We start from the raw sequence: 16,725 nt of genomic DNA on the forward strand, positions 1-16,725 counted from the left end.
ATGGAGGAAGATGAGCATGGATGTTAGCCCAGGACCAGTCTTCCTCAGCAAAAAGAGGAGGATTGGCATGGATGTTAGCTCAGGGCTGACCTTCCTCACAAAAAAAAAAAAAAAAAAAGAATTTGTGTGGGTATATGCTTTTATTTCTCTTGGTAAATTGCTAAAATGTTTGCTCTTCAGAAGACATTGTTAATGTATGTATATCCATACAATGGATTATTATTCAGCAATAAAAAGGAATGAGCTCTAAATGCATCCAAATACATGGATGGATCTCAAAAACATTAGGCTCAGTGAAAGAAGTCAGACACAAGCAACCACATGTTGTATGATTCCATTATATTAAATATCCAGAAAAGGCAAAGCTATAAAGACAGAAAATAGATTAGTGATTGCCTGGGGCAGGGATGAAAGGAAAGAGGAATTAACAGTAAATATTCATGAGGGATCATAGTGGAATGATGAAAATGTTCTGAAGCTGATTCATTGTGATGATTGTACAACTTGGTAAATTTACTAAAAAAATCACTGAATAATATCCTTGAAAAGGATGAATTATATGTTATCAAAAAGTGCCTTAATAGTTATTTTTAAAAGATGTAAATAAAAGGAAAAGAAAAGCCACAGGCTGGGAGAAAATATATGCAAAACATATATCTGAAGAGAGACAAACTGAGAATATATAAAGAACTCTTATAGCTCAATAAGAAAGAAATGACTTGATTTTAAAAATGGGCAAAATATTTGAGCAGGTACTTCACCAAAGAAGATATGCAAATGGCATGTAAACACATGAAAAGATGTTCAACATCATTAGTCATTAGCAAAATGCAAAATAAAACAACTACACACTGGAGGTTAACAAAATGTTAGAGTAAGGATTCTGAAAATTCTCTCCTCCATATAAGCAATCAGAAAACTAGCAAAAATTGTCAAAATCAATTTTTCAGAATTCAGAATTAACAAAAGACATACAGCAATCCAGGAACTGTTATTTGAGAAAAACAGCTGACTCTTAGAAAGAACAGCAAACTTTGTGGCATTTTAACTTGCCCTATTCCTGTCCTGCCCTTTCCACCTCTGTGACAGCCTTGAAAAACCACAGCCTTCAGTTTCAGTGGAAACCAGCAGCCTAACAGCAATTGAAGGAAGCAGAACAGAATTGGAGCTCCTTCAAAGCATCATTATCAGAGAACTGTCATTATCTGACCTGTCTGGTGGTTCCCTGGAAGACACTATTCACAGAGCTGTCTTTATTTGACCTGACTCAGAACTCCACAATGAGAAAAACATTTTCCCTGGGAGTGTTTGTCTGAAACAACTAGAGAAAATTGATTAACTTTGAAACTGCCTGGAGTGGTGGATAACAATTGGAGCAAAAAATAGATTAACCAAAAAGCTTAAAAGGAAAAGGTGGGAAATGAGATGTCCATAGCGGGCTGTGAAAAGCTCTGACATACTGTTGGAAATCAGAGGGCCACTTGAATTTGTAGAGCTTTGAGTGTGCCCAGGGCTATTAACATGCTCTAATCATTAGGTGACCACTAAGCTAACCTAATAGAGATGTCAGTGTCCTCACGTGAGAAAGAATATAGACTTTACAGATTAGCTCAAAAAAGTAACTAAACAAATGGACAACAACAACAAAAAGCAAAAACAACAGACTCTGAGAAGGGGGATAATCTGATTTCCAGAGTTGCCACATTATATTATTTAACGTGCCCAATTTTCAACAAAAAATTATAAGACTTGAAAGAAACAAGTATGACCCATACACAGGAAGAAACAGCAATCAATAGAAAATGTCCCTTACAAAGCCTAGATGTTGGACTTATTAGACAAAGACTTTAAATCAGCTATTTTAAATATGTTCAAAGAACTAGAGAAAACCATGCTTAAGAACTAAAGGAAAGAATGAGAACGATGTCTCACCAAGTCAAGAATATCAGTAAAGAGATAGAAATAATAAATTATAAAAAGAAACGAAATAGAAATTTGGAAGTTGAAAAGTACAATAACTCATATGAAAAATTCACTAGAGGGGATCAACAGCATATTTGAGCAGGCAGGAGAAAGAGTCAGCAGTCTGAGGAAGAGGAAAAAAAAAAAAAGAATGAAGAAAAATGAGGAGCCTCAGAGACCTGTGGGACACCATTAAGAATAGCAATATATGCATAATGGGAGTTCCAGAAGATGAGAAAGTGAACAGACTAGAAAATTTTGGAAGAAATAAATGGCCAAAAATTTCCCAAAATTTGATGAAAAATGTTAATCTACACATCCAAGAAACTAAACAAACTCCAAATAGGGTAAACTTAAAGAGATCCACATCTAGATATATCACAAACAAACTATCAAAAGACAAAGACGAAGAGAGAATCTTGAAAGCAGCAAGAGAGGAGCATCTCATCACATACAAGTGATCCTCAATAAGATTGAGAGTTGATTTCTTAACGGCAACCACAAAGGTAAAACGCCAAAAGGAAGACATATAAAAAGTGCTGAAAGAAAAAAACTGTTAACCAAGCAAAACTACCCTTTAAAATGAAAGAGAAATTAAGACATTCCTAGATAAACAAAAACTGGGCAAATTTGTTGCTAGCAGACCCATCCTACAAAAAATACTAAAGGAAGTCCTTCAGACTTAAATTAGAGGATACAAGACAGTAACTTGAATCCACATGAAGAAATAAAGAGCACCAGTAAAGGTGCCTACATAAGAAATAAAAAGAAGTATAAATGAATTTTTTGTTTGTAGCAGATTTTTCTCCTATCTGATTTAAAAGACACCTGCATAAAACAATAATCATATATTTGTGTTGATGAGAACACAATTTATAAATATATAATATATGACAATAACAGCACAGAGGGGGGAGGTAATGGAGTTTTTGTATATTCCTGAAATAATTTTGTTATGATTCTGAACTAGGATGTTATAAATTAACATGTTAATTATAATCCCTAGGTTAACCACTGAAAAAAATAACTTAAAAATAGTAAAAAAAAAAAAAAAAAGAGAATTAAAAGGTACACTAGAAAATATTTAACACAAAAAAAGATAGTAATGGAAGACTAGAGAAACAAAAGACATAAGAAATATAGAAAACAAATGGCAAAATGGCAGACATAAATTCTGTCTTATCAGTAATTAAATGTAATTTACGTTAAATGTAAATAGATTAAATACTCCAACTAAAAGGCATAAATAGGAGGAATGGATAGAAATACATGATCCAACTATATACTTTCTATAAGAGTCACACTTTAGATTCAAAGACATATATAAGTTGAAAGTAAAAGGATGGAGAAAGATATACCATGCAAATAGTAACCAAAAGAGAGCTGGAACGGCTGTACTAACATTAGACTTTAATAGACTTTAAAATTGTTACTAGAGACAAAGGACATTTTATAATATAAAAGAGTAAATCTACTGGGGCTGGCCCTGTGGCGTAGCAGTTAAGTGTGCGCACCCCGCTGGTGGCGGCCTGAGTTCAGATCCCGGGTTCATACCGATGCATCGCTTGTCAGGCCATGCTGTGGCGGCGTCCCATATAAAGTGGAGGAAGATAGGCACAGATGTTAGCCCAGGGCCAGTCTTCCTCAGCAAAAAGAGGAGGATTGGCATGGATGTTAGCTCAGGGCTGATCTTCCTCACACACACACAAAAAATACTAAATCTATCAAGAAGAGATAACAATTGTAAACATATATGTGCCTAACAAACAACAGAGTCCCAAAATACAAGAAGCAAAAATTGACAGAATTGAAGGGAGAAATAGATAACTCAACAATAATAGTTGTAGACTTCAATACTCCACTTTCAATAGTGGATAGAACAACTAGGCAGAAGATTAACAAGGAAATAGAAGACTTGATCAACACTATAAACCAACTAGACCTAACAGACATCTATAGAACACACTACCCACTAACAGCAGAATACACATGCTTCTCATGTGCACAAGGAACATTCTCCAGAAGAAACCATATGTTAGGCCATAAAACAAGTCTCAATAAATGTAAAAATATTGAAATCATACAAAGTATGTTTTTCAAGCACAATGAAATGAAATTAGAAGTCATTAATAGAAGGAAATTGGGAAATTAGCAAATATATAGAAATTAAATAGCATACTTTTAAATACCAGTAGGTCAGAGGAGAAATCACAAGGTAAATTAGAAAATACTTTGAGATGAATGAAAAAGAAAGCACCATACCAAAACTTATGAGATGCATCAAAAACAGTGCTTAGAAGGAAATTTATAGCTGTAAACTCTATTTTAAAAAAGAAGAAAGATCTCAAATCAATAATCTAACCTTGTGTCTTAAGAAACTAGAAAGAGAAGAGCGAACTAAACTCATAACAAGCAGACGGTAGGAAATAGTAAAAATTAGAGTGGAAAATCAATGAAAACCACTACACACCTAGTAGAATTGCTGAACGTAAAAAGAGTGGCAGTACCAAGTGTTGTCAGGGATATGGATTAACTGGGACTCTAGCACAATATTGGTGGGAATGCAAACTGTTAGAGCCACTTTGGAAAACAATTTGCCAGTTTCTTATAAAGTTAAATGTATACTTGATATACTACCCATCAATCCCATTCCTAGATATCTGTTTCCCAAAGAGTCATGCCATTTTTTTTGTAAGTTAGAACTTCAAATAGGAACATAGTAATTTCTTTAAGGTAATATCACCAAGTAAAACTTAATAACAAAACTGTTGTTTATTTTAATCCCTGGGAGTCTTAAAAATGAAACTCTAAGTAGAATGGCTTCTCCCAATTTCTTGATCCTGTGTATAAATATATTTGGATTTACATAAAATGGATTTTAGAACTGTGAAAGTAGTTTATTTTTTTAAGTTAGTGCTTGTATAAAAGGTTTCAAAATTTGCTTTCCTTGAACTTCTGCAAGGCAGATGTTGGCTGTTGGTAGCACAATGACAACATGAACCAATGACTGATCTTTCATTTGGAATCTAAACTTACAGCTTGAGTTTTCTGGTGTCATTGTGGATTCATTCTCAGATTTTGAACTTTCTTTCTTTCATATTTTTGTAGGTTTATTGCTCTACCTCTAGCAAAAACACTTGGCATTAAAGAGAAAGTTCGAAAGATTATACCAAATACCATCTTAGAGAATTTTTTCAAACATTCCGCAAGGCAACCATCTCAAGTAAGTACAAATTCTTTGTTTTTGGATTTAAAAACCTCCTTTCTTAATGTTTCAGTCATCTATGGCTTAGCTTATCTGTCAAGATATCTGTTCCAGTTGACTGGCAAATGATTTGACTCATTTTTTTTTCTCTATAGACAGGTTATACAGTGTTCCAAGCGTAATATAAAATAACAAATATTATAATGTAAAATAACAAATGTTAATAGTTGAACTATTGCATTCAACTATAGTATTGAACACTAACAATCAATGCCATAAGTTGGGTATAAAGATCAAAATTTAACTTTTAATGATAGGATATATACAAAGTATACTAATCTCAAAAGATCATTGGTAAGGCAGAGTAGCCCATATCTGACACTGCTGATGATTCTGTCCCCATCAATATACATTACACACATTATGAAAGTGTCCATTGGGGTGACTTTCATGAATAGAGCACTTTATTTTATCCAAGGCCTCAACACACTCAGAAGTATGCTATGCTCCTGCCCACTCCCCAGAAATAGAATTTCTAGGAGAGTCAGAAGTGTATTCACAATACAAGATGTACTTTATGAAATGTAGTACACTGCATGTTTACATTCCATAGAAAAATGTTTTAACCTAATAGTTGTAAAAAAAAAAAATAGTTTCTAGACAGGTCTAGTTTCATTATACCTCCATAGTTAAAATGAGAGATGACGTAAAAAACTTCTCCAAAAGTGGCATACCCTCTATGATGAATACAGACAGCTATCACCAGTAATTTTAAAAGTCAGGAGTATATACTACCACAGTTTTAGGATAGATAGATTTTTAAAGTCCTGAACTTTATTTGCTGGATTCAGTTGTTTCTACCATGACCATTACTATCGTTGGTCTGGTGGGCTCTCTGCACAAAGGAGGCACGTTGAGATTTGACCACGTAGCGCGAGGCATCACGTCCACAATTGTTCATGGCTAACCTGCACTGTCTTTTAATTTGTTCTGCCCTCAGCTTCTGTATTTGACTTCTTTTTTTTTTTCTAAAATGAGGACAGTCTGACAAGCCATTGCTACATGTTCTTTATTTCCATATGCTCTAACAGTCTGCTGTTGTTCATCTAAATACTTTTATTACCACTGAGCATCATTTTACATTTTTCAAAAGGGAAATTATTCAGCTGTGTTTATGAAAAATTAGGACTCTTTCAGAGAGTCCTTATTATCCTTCTCTGTTTGTATTTGAGAATAACTAACTTTGGTAATATCTTGTATAAAACATAAAAAACAGTGCTATGCTATCAGTTACTTGCTATGCTTGCTGTAGCAAAAGCTTCCAGTCAGCTTTTTAGGATATTTAAAATTATGTAGAAAATTTGTCCTGATCAAGTTTCTCTGCTATAGAGAGAAAATAGCCATGTGACAAAGAAAAACTAATAAAAGCTGAAAGAGATTTAGAAATTAGGTAATCTTTCCTCTTCATGATTGAGATGAGGAAAGTAAGACCTAATAAGAGGAAATGAGCTGTCCAAGGTCATGAGGCTAAGAAGTGCTGAATCCAAAGCTGGAACCTGGCCCATGGCTCCCTGTCCAGTGCTGTTTCTACTATGCCCAAGTGATTTCTTTATCTGTGAACAAAATGTTAACACTGTATTTCAAAGGCTGGAGCTGTGTTTGTATTAATTGTTCTAACTCAGTTGACAAGAGTATGGCTTAATGTAGATATAATTTGGACATTTACATCAGGTAAAAGAAGAAATGTTATACATCAACCCCAAAGTATTAGAAAGCTTTATCTCCTAAACCAAGAAGATGAAGGAAAATAATTAAGATTCCTAATTTATATTGCTTGTGGATTACAAAATTGAGGCAGTGTTTGCATAGCAGATCAAGATAACAAGTTGGCCAGTAAAATGCCCATAAATTAAAAGTACTAAAACTTAGGAAGATAGAATATTATAGAGGAAGGCAAAGTACATGACTTCATAGTGATTTCAGATGTGGAAACAAAATAATCTCACAATACCTCCACACATTAACACACACATTATGGGTTCTGTTCCCATAACATTTTGCACAATTTTCTATGCATTGTAGGTGTTCAGTAAATACTGTTTCATGTATTAATAAGAAAATACTTCTAAAGACTTGTTTGCAAGAGGATTTCTATCCCAATAATATTGTAGTGTACAAGGCCAGGTTTGCCAAGACTGACTTTCACCCAGATTCATCTGTGCTCCAAAACAGAAAAGAAAAAAGCTTCAAATCATGTTCGATTGCTATCTTCCAGATGCATTTTTAAAGCAGATACCTGTAGAAATGATGGGATAATAAAATTGGATTGTTCTCAGATCTGGGAAAATTCTAGTATGAGGGCAGGCAGGGACTTTGTTTTGCTCACTGCTGATTCTCCAGCATCTAAAAGAGTGCCTGGCACTAGTGAGTAGAGGCTCACTAGATATTTTGAATGATTGAATGAATAAAACTTTTAAAACAGTCAAGCTAGACCTACAGTCCTTTCAGTCGATGGACATACAGAATATAGAGCTTCAGCATTTCAGAATATGTCCTGTTGTGAACCAAGCAAAAGGATGTGACTTATGTCCTCTGACTGGGGGATCTGTTCATGTTGCAAATTATTTTAGAAGTAAAGGAATGTTTTTTCTTAAATGATTTTCAGTCCACGGTCTCCTTTCTGGGGTCAGCCACAATCTCCAGCACTGACATGGCACGTGATAGTTTATAGAGCACATTCACTCCAGGAGTGCCCAGATCCTCTAACTGTTCCTGTGAGGCAGGAAGTGAACACTCATTGTTACTACCCTGTTTTCCACAGGGGGTCAGAGTAATGCTCAAGGCTACATAGCTAGAAAGTTGCAGAGCTGGATCCTCTGTTTTCAGTTCCCTGCCATATTGTATTGCCTCAATAGTGCCGTGTTCTTTCTTCCTGAGTGGGAGTGTGATGAGCATGATCTGTCTGGGTTAGTGAATCCAGACCTTCAAATTTCTCCATTCTGGGGTGCAGGGCCCTCGGTATGAGAGCAAAGGAGCAGAGGCCTAGGACAAAAGAGCAAAGTGAACACGGTCTCTACCTTGTCTCACTCCTGCTTCTTCATTCTTTACACACTGCACAAGGGGGACTTTAAAAATGCAAACATCCTGTAACCCACAAGATAAATTCCAGACAAGGCCCTCCTTGAAGTGACCCCAGCCACATCTTCCCCCTTCTCCACTTTGTAGGTTTCTACCCTACACAAGTGTTCCCTGCTCACCCATGATCTCGTCTCCAGACGACCTCACATGCTGGTCCCTCTGCCAGGACACTCTCCTCCTTTATCCTCTCCTTCTTGGGGCATGTTTCAGGGTTCAGCTTAAGTGTAACTTCCAGGAACTGTCTACATGAAGTTAGGTCTCATGGCACCCTAATCTCCCCCTATTTAATGCTCATCACATTTTGTTAGAATTCTTTGTGGGTATTTTTTCTGACTTCATTACCAGACAGACTTTACCCTGTGGAGGGGAGGCCCATATCAGTCTTGTTCGCTTAGATCTCCAGTGCCTAGCACAAGGCCTGCAAGAAGTAGGCACCAATAAACAGTTGACAACTCAGTCTCCTCAAAAATGCCAAAACAAAACAGCAACAACAACAAAAACAAAAGCAGGTGAACCCTTGACCTGTAAAAGAATAGGTATTAGAGAGGGCAGTTTATAGGCAAACCGAGTGTAATATGGGCCATATCCTGTTTTTGTTTCATTTTGCTTTCTTTATCTCAGATTTAGTAACAGGCTAGCAGTTTAGTAGGCATGTAGAAGCTGCAATTAGTCTTCAGTGTGAGAGCTTCTTTATGAATTTCATCTACCTTTGCCCTGTGCATCTGAACAATTGTATGAACTATGCTCAAAAACATAGCAGAAGCTATATGACTGGTCACAAACTGTGGTGTCCAGCCGTCAGGCCCACGGGCAGGCTCTGTTTGGCCCTCACAATTTGGTCCACAGTTGGTTTGAATTTGCTTTGAGATATTGGTCAACATTAAAAAAACCTAGCAACTTCACATCAAAATTCTGGGACTGCACTTTCACTCTGGGAGCATCAGCCAGAGCTTGGTCACAGCTGCACCTTGGGGACAGGGCATGTGCTGTCCTGTTGGCTGCATCCATATGGCTCCTGCTTATTTCCTCAACACAGAAGCTGAGGGTCAGTTTTATGCAATTTTATTTTTCTCAGAGTAAATTTAAGAGGAAACTGAAATATTTCTTATACTCACATTGGAAAATGAAAGGTTAAGAGGGCTAGTTTTTAAAAAAAAATTACAGAGCTTATTTCATTGTGGAAGTGGTGAGTGCTGTAGGTTTAACATACAAAACATGCCTGTGTTGAAAGAACACAACTTAAAATTCCACAATGAAACAGACCTGGTCCACTCAGTCATTTCTGTTTCTCGTCTGGCCGTAGGAGAACTTCAAGTTTGTGACCTTTGAGCTAATCCATAATCCATATTGTTTCCAGTTTTAAATCATAACCTATAACTTCTTCCCAGAAGAGAAGCAGTCATCATTATTATATTCTGCAATCACTGTTTTTTGTGATAGGACTTATTTTGGATTAGTTTGAAATAGGCTCTACATCTGATTAAATGTGAGTGTCATGGCCAACACCTCTTTGAGTTTTTCCTGTTGGAGCTATTAGAAAGATCATGTGAAATGACAGAAAGCATGACAGCCTAAGTTCTTGTCATTACTTGGCTACTAATTTTAGGTCTTGGACAAGTTACTAAAACTCTCAGGGTTCCATTTTCCCCATAGGAAAAATGAGGAGGTTGGATTCAATTGACATCTTAAATGGTACTACTCTACCCAGCACCTAGGAAGCACTAAATAAAATTGAGCCGAGTGAACTCACATATGCAACTTGAATGTATGGGTTGCTACCACCTAATGGAGAATTGATCTTTCTTAGTAACTCAGAGTGCTGGGATACTAACATTCTCTCTGTTGTTTGGGGGGTGGTGTGTGTGTGTGTGTGTGTGAGATTCCTTAAGCAAAACAAGTAAATTCACTGGCTCAACGTCTAATGAAGAATCTCTCTCTTCTCTAGCACACAAGTTCTTGTAACCCAATCTCACTGTCTCTTGACTGCCTGCAAGTCTGACTCTGCTCTTCGTCACTCATTTATTCACTTCATCCCTTTTCAGACTGATATTTATGGACTGGCAAAGAAGTGTAATTTGACAGAGCGCCAGGTGGAAAGATGGTTTAGGAGTCGGCGGAATCAAGAGAGGCCTTGCAGGATAAAGAAATTCCAGGAAGCTTGGTAAGAAGGACAGTCAAAGCTTTTGAAATGCTACAATTTTATACGAAGCAAAACGGCCATCTTAGGGGCTGGGCCAGTAGTGTAGTGGGTAAGTTCACGCGCTCTGCTTTGTCCGCCCCAGAGTTCGCAGGTTCGGATCCCGGGCATGGACCTACACGCCACTTATCTAGTCATGCTGTGGCAGCGTCCCGTATAAAGTAGAGGAAGATTGGCATGGATGTTAGCCCAGGGCCAATCTTCCTCAACAAAAAGAAGAGGATTGGCAACAAATCTTAGCTCAGGGCTGATCTTCCTCACACACACACAAAAAAATGGTCATCTCAGAAAGAACACGGAAGTTGGAACAGAAGAATGGTTCGAGCCCAGCTCTGTCACTTACCAATTGGGTGTTTTAGGCTATTCACTTATTTACCTACTCTGCATCAGTTTCCTTCTCTATGACCCAGGCCATCTTCATCTCTAAGATGAAGAGGAGATATTATGTACTTCTCTTGAAGTCCAGAAAACATAATTAAAATGTCTTAACTGTTGTTTACCTTTTCGAGGGTAGAAGTTGGCCCTAGGTCACAAGACTTTATCACCTATTTCCAATCACATTATAATTACTATATCACATTGTAAGAGCAGAGAATGTCTTAGAGGATGTCTGTTCTCCTCTTACAACACTAACTGAGAGGACGTCTGTCTCACTTGGCTCATTATCCCCAGCCCTTGCCTATGGATTGGGTGGCCAGTTCCTCTGGGTTTCCCAGTCTGTTTGTCAGGGTGGGCTGGGGCACCAGGTAGGATTTTTGCCAGAGCTGGCTACTTTGAATAGGTTCTGAGGGCAGTGAGGCTGTGTTGCCCTTATTTTTGGTTTCATTTGAGCTCTGTTTTCTTGTGGGTTTCTTTTCCCTCTTGTAGAATATTGCGGTACTTTAGGTCACTCCCTTGGTGGCAGAAACTGATACCTATGCAAGAAGGGTGGATTAGGTCATTGTCTGTCTTTGTTCCTCTTCTTTACATCCAGACAAATGCACGTTGGTTGGGTTGTATTTGATGACAGATTCTATACACCAATATTATTCCTTCTTTCTGCCCGTTTCTTGAAGTCCTCACATTGCCTAGTGACTTTCATCAGGTATTTTTGTTTTGATGGTGAAATGAATAGAGAGCTGATGTAAGACTCTCAAATAAATAAACAGAGCCTGTGGGAGGCTAAGCTTTAATGGCTTCCTTTAATTTACCTATATGTTCCTGAGTACTCTCATCCAGCTGTGACGCTGGTGATGTTTAGAGGCACAGACCAAATCTTCAGGGTGTCTCGAAACAAACCCTCATTTCTCATCGTAGGCTTCCATTGCCTCTTGCATAGGGGCTCGAGGTGTATGGCCTGGTTTGTTTTCTAACTAGCTTTCTCTGATTTTTAGCTCTTGAGAGATTGGTTAATATTGTGTTGCCACTGATGTCAGCTTGGCATAAGTGACTCTCTCTAAACCATCACCACAAAACACTACAAAATAGAACTGGTCTCACATTACATCTTCCTGTTTTCCTGCTGTCATTCATTTATTCTTTCTAGTAAATGATTCTATCTTTATAAATAAAGTCCCCAGGCAGGGACTAATTCTTCCCCTCTGAGCTGAATCATACTCCAATGAAATTCTCTGGTAATTTCTTATACATTATAGTACCTTACAGTTTTTAAATAATGTTTGTTTGACCCACCCACCAATGATGCGAGACAAGTCAGGGAAGGTGGGGCTAGCCCTGTGTAAAAAATGAGAAACTATTAAACTTACACAGTGCTGTCTGTCAATTATATCTCATTAAAACTGAGAGAAAAAAGAAATGAGAAACTACACGTGCATCTAGTTTAAGGAACTTGCTTAAGGTCACCTGGCTGTTGGCAGGGCTGTTGCACTCAAGTCTTTGACTCCTTTTCTGATACTCTTTCTGCTCTGTTGAACCACCCCCTACTACTTAATGCTTACCTCTTAGCAAGCAGGAACCCCCTACGTCAATTAAGTGTTTGGGTCGACAGGGCCCAACATTTGGGAATCTGGCTGTCAGTGTGTCCATGGAAAGTTGGCCACAGAGTTCAGGCTAAGGGAATTTCGAGTTGCCCTTATCAATCAGTCAGGCAAAGCAGATGGTTATGTTGACTATCTTCTCTGTACATGGCACTATCCTAGACTGTGTGGAGTTGTGGATTTTAAGAGGGAAATAAAAGTGGAAGGCATGGTCACTAGCCTTAATCAGCTTATCAAGGAGATGAGACTATCACTTACAAAACCACATATCTGTTGTTATTCCACCCCGGTGGCACACGGGCATGTACACCTGCCATCCACAGTCATGTTTAGATACACTGTGGGCATTCAGAGGAGATGGCGACAGTAGGGCTGGATACATCAGTGAGGCTTTGTAGAGATAAGACCTAAGCCAGACGTTGAGTAATGGGTCAGGATTTCCATGAGAAAAGAAAGCAGGATTTGAGGGCTCTATGTTTCAAGTAAGGCAAAGGTACAATGGAGAAAATTATACAATGTATTCAGGAAATAGGAGGGGGCCAACAAATAAAATTTAAGCTTTATCTTATTCTTTTGCAATGTCACTAATTTCCTCAAAGTCAGATAACTGTTAGAAGTTATTATGGATTAAATAAACTAAAGCAAAATGTCAAACTATTTAGTTGTATAGGGACTGCACTTTATTCCGTCAGCTCTGGGATGTGCTACAGGAATCATAGCAGGAGATACCTAGACCCAGGCATTTTGGAAATCTCAGGAAACTTATTTCCCAACACTGAGCTTTTACAAATTACTCTCCAACAGGCAGACACTTCTCTATAATATCAGGATGAATTAGCCTCTGAATACCTTAAGTTCAGTGTATTGTTTCCTTGGTTACTTTCGTTAACGATGACCCCTAAGCCCTGTTGCACAGCATTCAGGATTTCAATCCATAGTGGATCCTTTATTCTCAAATCAAATTCCATATTATCTGACCACTATTCTTTTAAAATAAGCATTTCCATCTAGCAATGAGAAGTTTATTATAAAAATACCTGGAAGTTTCCAAGTACCTGATGTATATAGGCAAGGGAGCTCCTCAGTGATGGAGGGAGGAGGTCTCCTTCCGCTGGGTGGACTGCCACCATGCCTGGCTGGGTCTAGACAGGTTCACCACCTGCTCCATTTAGCCACTCCGCTGTTGAGCCCAAGATCTGGCCCTGTCAGCTTCTCTCCCCATTGGCCTGAGTTTGCTCTGTCCAGTTCCTCCCTGACTTCACCCTGCAGTCTCATCTTCTTTCACTATTAGCATCTTAACCTAACCAATCACTTTCTGGATTTTTTCCCAAGAGTTTTTTTCCCTCACCATTATGTTCGTCTCAGCCTTTCCTGGGGAAAAAAGAAAGTTTTAGTACCTTAGGTCCATTTGAAGCAAGTAAAACAGCATTGACAAATGCGTCATTATTCATCTTATTATTAGTGAAGTGCAGCCGTCCTCTAACCTTTTGGCTTCAGAACCCCTTTGTTCTCTTAAAAGCTATTAAAGACCCCAAAGAGCATTTACTTATGTGTATTATACCTATTAATATTTACTGTATTAGAAATTAAAACTGAGACATTTATAAAACATAAGACTACACAAGCACACATTTCATCAGCTGTCGGAACAATGATGCCATCACATGTCACATAACCTCTGGAACTCTCCACTGTACGCTTGTGAGGGAATGAGAGTGAAAACAGAAAATAGCATTTTATTAGTATTATGAAAACATTTTGATGTCAGGGTCCCTGGTGCATACTTTGAGAACCCCTGGCACAGTGTAATGACAACTGACAGGACTTGTCCAGAAAAATGTGAAACTTGGGTTTTACTCTTGCATCTGGTTGTTACTGTACAGCCTTGCCTGAGTTGTACCATCTCTCTCAACCACAGTGTCCTTTGGTAGTAGTGATCTTATGTACCTTTTAGGGTTATTGTGAGAGTCAAGCAACAATCCATAAAAAAGGGCTAATCATAGTACCTACTTCATGAGGTTGTTGTGAAGGTAAAACATGATAACACGTGTGTGCTTAGCACAGTGCCCGGCACAGAGTCAAGAGGTCAGTAAGTGTTTGAGAAACAAATAATATGAGATGTGCCCTAGACATATGGCTTCCTTTGTGGCTGGCAGGTCTTATCATGTCCCATTTTTTGTGCTTCCTATTTGGCCAAGATTGTCCAGGGAGCCAAGGAAATGCTCTCTACATCTAAGTGTGGGCCTTCATTGGACCAACCGTAAATAAAACAAGTTGAGATTGGTCTCAACTGGCTCATTTTGTAAAATGCCCTTTGGGTATTTTTATGGTTCAACTTTCTGAGTAATTGAACCCTACTTTTTTCTCTGTCAAAAGAAGCCACAAAGAAAAACTGTCATCTAGCTTAGAGGCAGTGACAATGTTCAGGAAATACTGCTAGATTCAGAGTCCAAAGACCTGCTCTTCTGCCTCTGCTGTTTTCCTGCTTAGCTGTGTGAGCTGGGGAAATGACCTAGCCTTTAGAGCCTGAGTTTTCATCTACAAAATGGGTTTGTGCCTATGTTCCTCTTTATTACTTATCTTACAGGTCCGTTGAGGAAAGCACTATAAGGCATTACACAAATGTAAGGAACAAATATTATTTTTAATATTATTGTTGCTTCAGCAATCATTAGATAAAATAGCAGTAATTTTTAAAAACTTTTTATTTTGCAAAGTTATAAACATATACAAAAGTAGAAATACTAGTATAAGAGAACTGTGTATATGCCATGTATTCATCACCAACTTTAGTAATTAACAACTCAAGGCAATCCTGTGTCATCTATGCTCCTGCCTACTTCTCTTCTCCACCACAGATTTTTTTGGTGAATAATTCTTTTTATTTCAGTTTTATTGAGACATTATTGACATACAGCATTGTACAAGTTTAAGGTGTACATTACAATGACTTGACTTACATGTATTGTGAAATGATTACCACGATAGGTTTAGTTAACATCCATCGTCTCATATAGATACAAAAAGGAAAAAGAAAAAATTTTTTCCTTTGTGATGAGAACTTCTTACTCTCTTAACACCTTTCATATATATCATACACACAGCAGTGTTAGCTATAGCCATCATGTGGGACATGACATCCCTAGCACTTATTCATCTTGTAACTGGAAGTTTGTACCTTTTGACCACCTTCACCCAATTATTATTGAAGATTACTTTTGAAGCAAATATCAGACATTGTATGATTTCATTTGTAAGTATTTTAGTATTTATCTCTAGAAGATAAGGACCCTATTTTAAACATAATTGCAATACCAGTATCATACCTAAAAATTTTTCTTCAATAACAGCAAATATTCAATCAGTGTTCAGAGTTCCTTGATTATCTCATAGTTTTCTTTACATTTTGTTTATTTGAATCAGGATCTAAATAAGACCGATGCATTACATTGATTGATATGTGTTTTAAGTCTCTTTATCTTGAGGTCTTTCTCCATATATGAGAAAAAGATTTTCTTTCAAAATCTGCTTTTTTAGAGATGAGACTAAAGTCTGGCCACATAGAAACCTTTCCACTGGGAATTAATGGGGATAAAATAAATGATTAGATAATACTAATATCAGACCATTGTTTATTGTGTGTCAGGAACTGGACTAGGCACAATAATAGCGGCTTTCACTTATTGTTGCTTACTTCGTAGTAGGCACTATAATGAATACTTTCCACGAATTATCTTCAATTTTTTTTACATTTTGAGGTAATGTTATTCCCATTTTACAGATGAAGTGAAGGCTCCCTGAGGTTACCTAAAGTTGTAGCCATCTAACAAGAGGCAAACTTAGGATATCAATTTAGATTTGTCTGACTTCAGAATGTGCATTCTTTCCAGACTCTGTCATACAAAATGTTTTTCTCCCCTAGATATCAGTTACCTTTACAAGACTTCTCTTTCTTTTGGCAGCTGGCGATTTGCATTTTACTTAATGATTACTGTTGCTGGAATTGTATTTCTTTATGATGTAAGTGGTCTTTTTTATACCTTTGATTGAAATTTGTCATTAACTTTTAAAATTCTTGCCTGTGAATTTCTTAGAATATAATACTTTCAATAAAATAACCAGCTTTTAAACCTTAATCACTCTAATGCCTAGAGAAGTAGCAGCTCCTCAGTCTGTCTTTCGAAGCCTTCTTAAAGCTTTGCATTTGCAAAGGTAATTTTTAAATCTAACCTCTCCCTATCTCCACT

The 16,725-nt window shown here is 37.4% G+C and overlaps 1 protein-coding gene across 2 annotated transcripts in view; it reads left to right on the forward strand.

Moving 5' to 3' along the window:
* Positions 1-16,725, forward strand: part of CERS3 (ceramide synthase 3) — a 108,484-nt gene that overhangs the window by 30,800 nt on the left and 60,959 nt on the right. For both annotated transcript variants that reach the window (XM_058542322.1, XM_058542323.1), the window contains exons 3-5: positions 5,071-5,185; positions 10,348-10,466; positions 16,441-16,498. In XM_058542322.1, the coding sequence (XP_058398305.1) occupies positions 5,071-5,185; positions 10,348-10,466; positions 16,441-16,498 (292 nt within the window). The remainder of the gene's footprint in view (positions 1-5,070; positions 5,186-10,347; positions 10,467-16,440; positions 16,499-16,725) is intronic.

The sequence above is a fragment of the Diceros bicornis genome, chromosome 5 (assembly GCF_020826845.1).
Source record: "Diceros bicornis minor isolate mBicDic1 chromosome 5, mDicBic1.mat.cur, whole genome shotgun sequence".
NCBI lineage: Eukaryota > Metazoa > Chordata > Mammalia > Perissodactyla > Rhinocerotidae > Diceros > Diceros bicornis.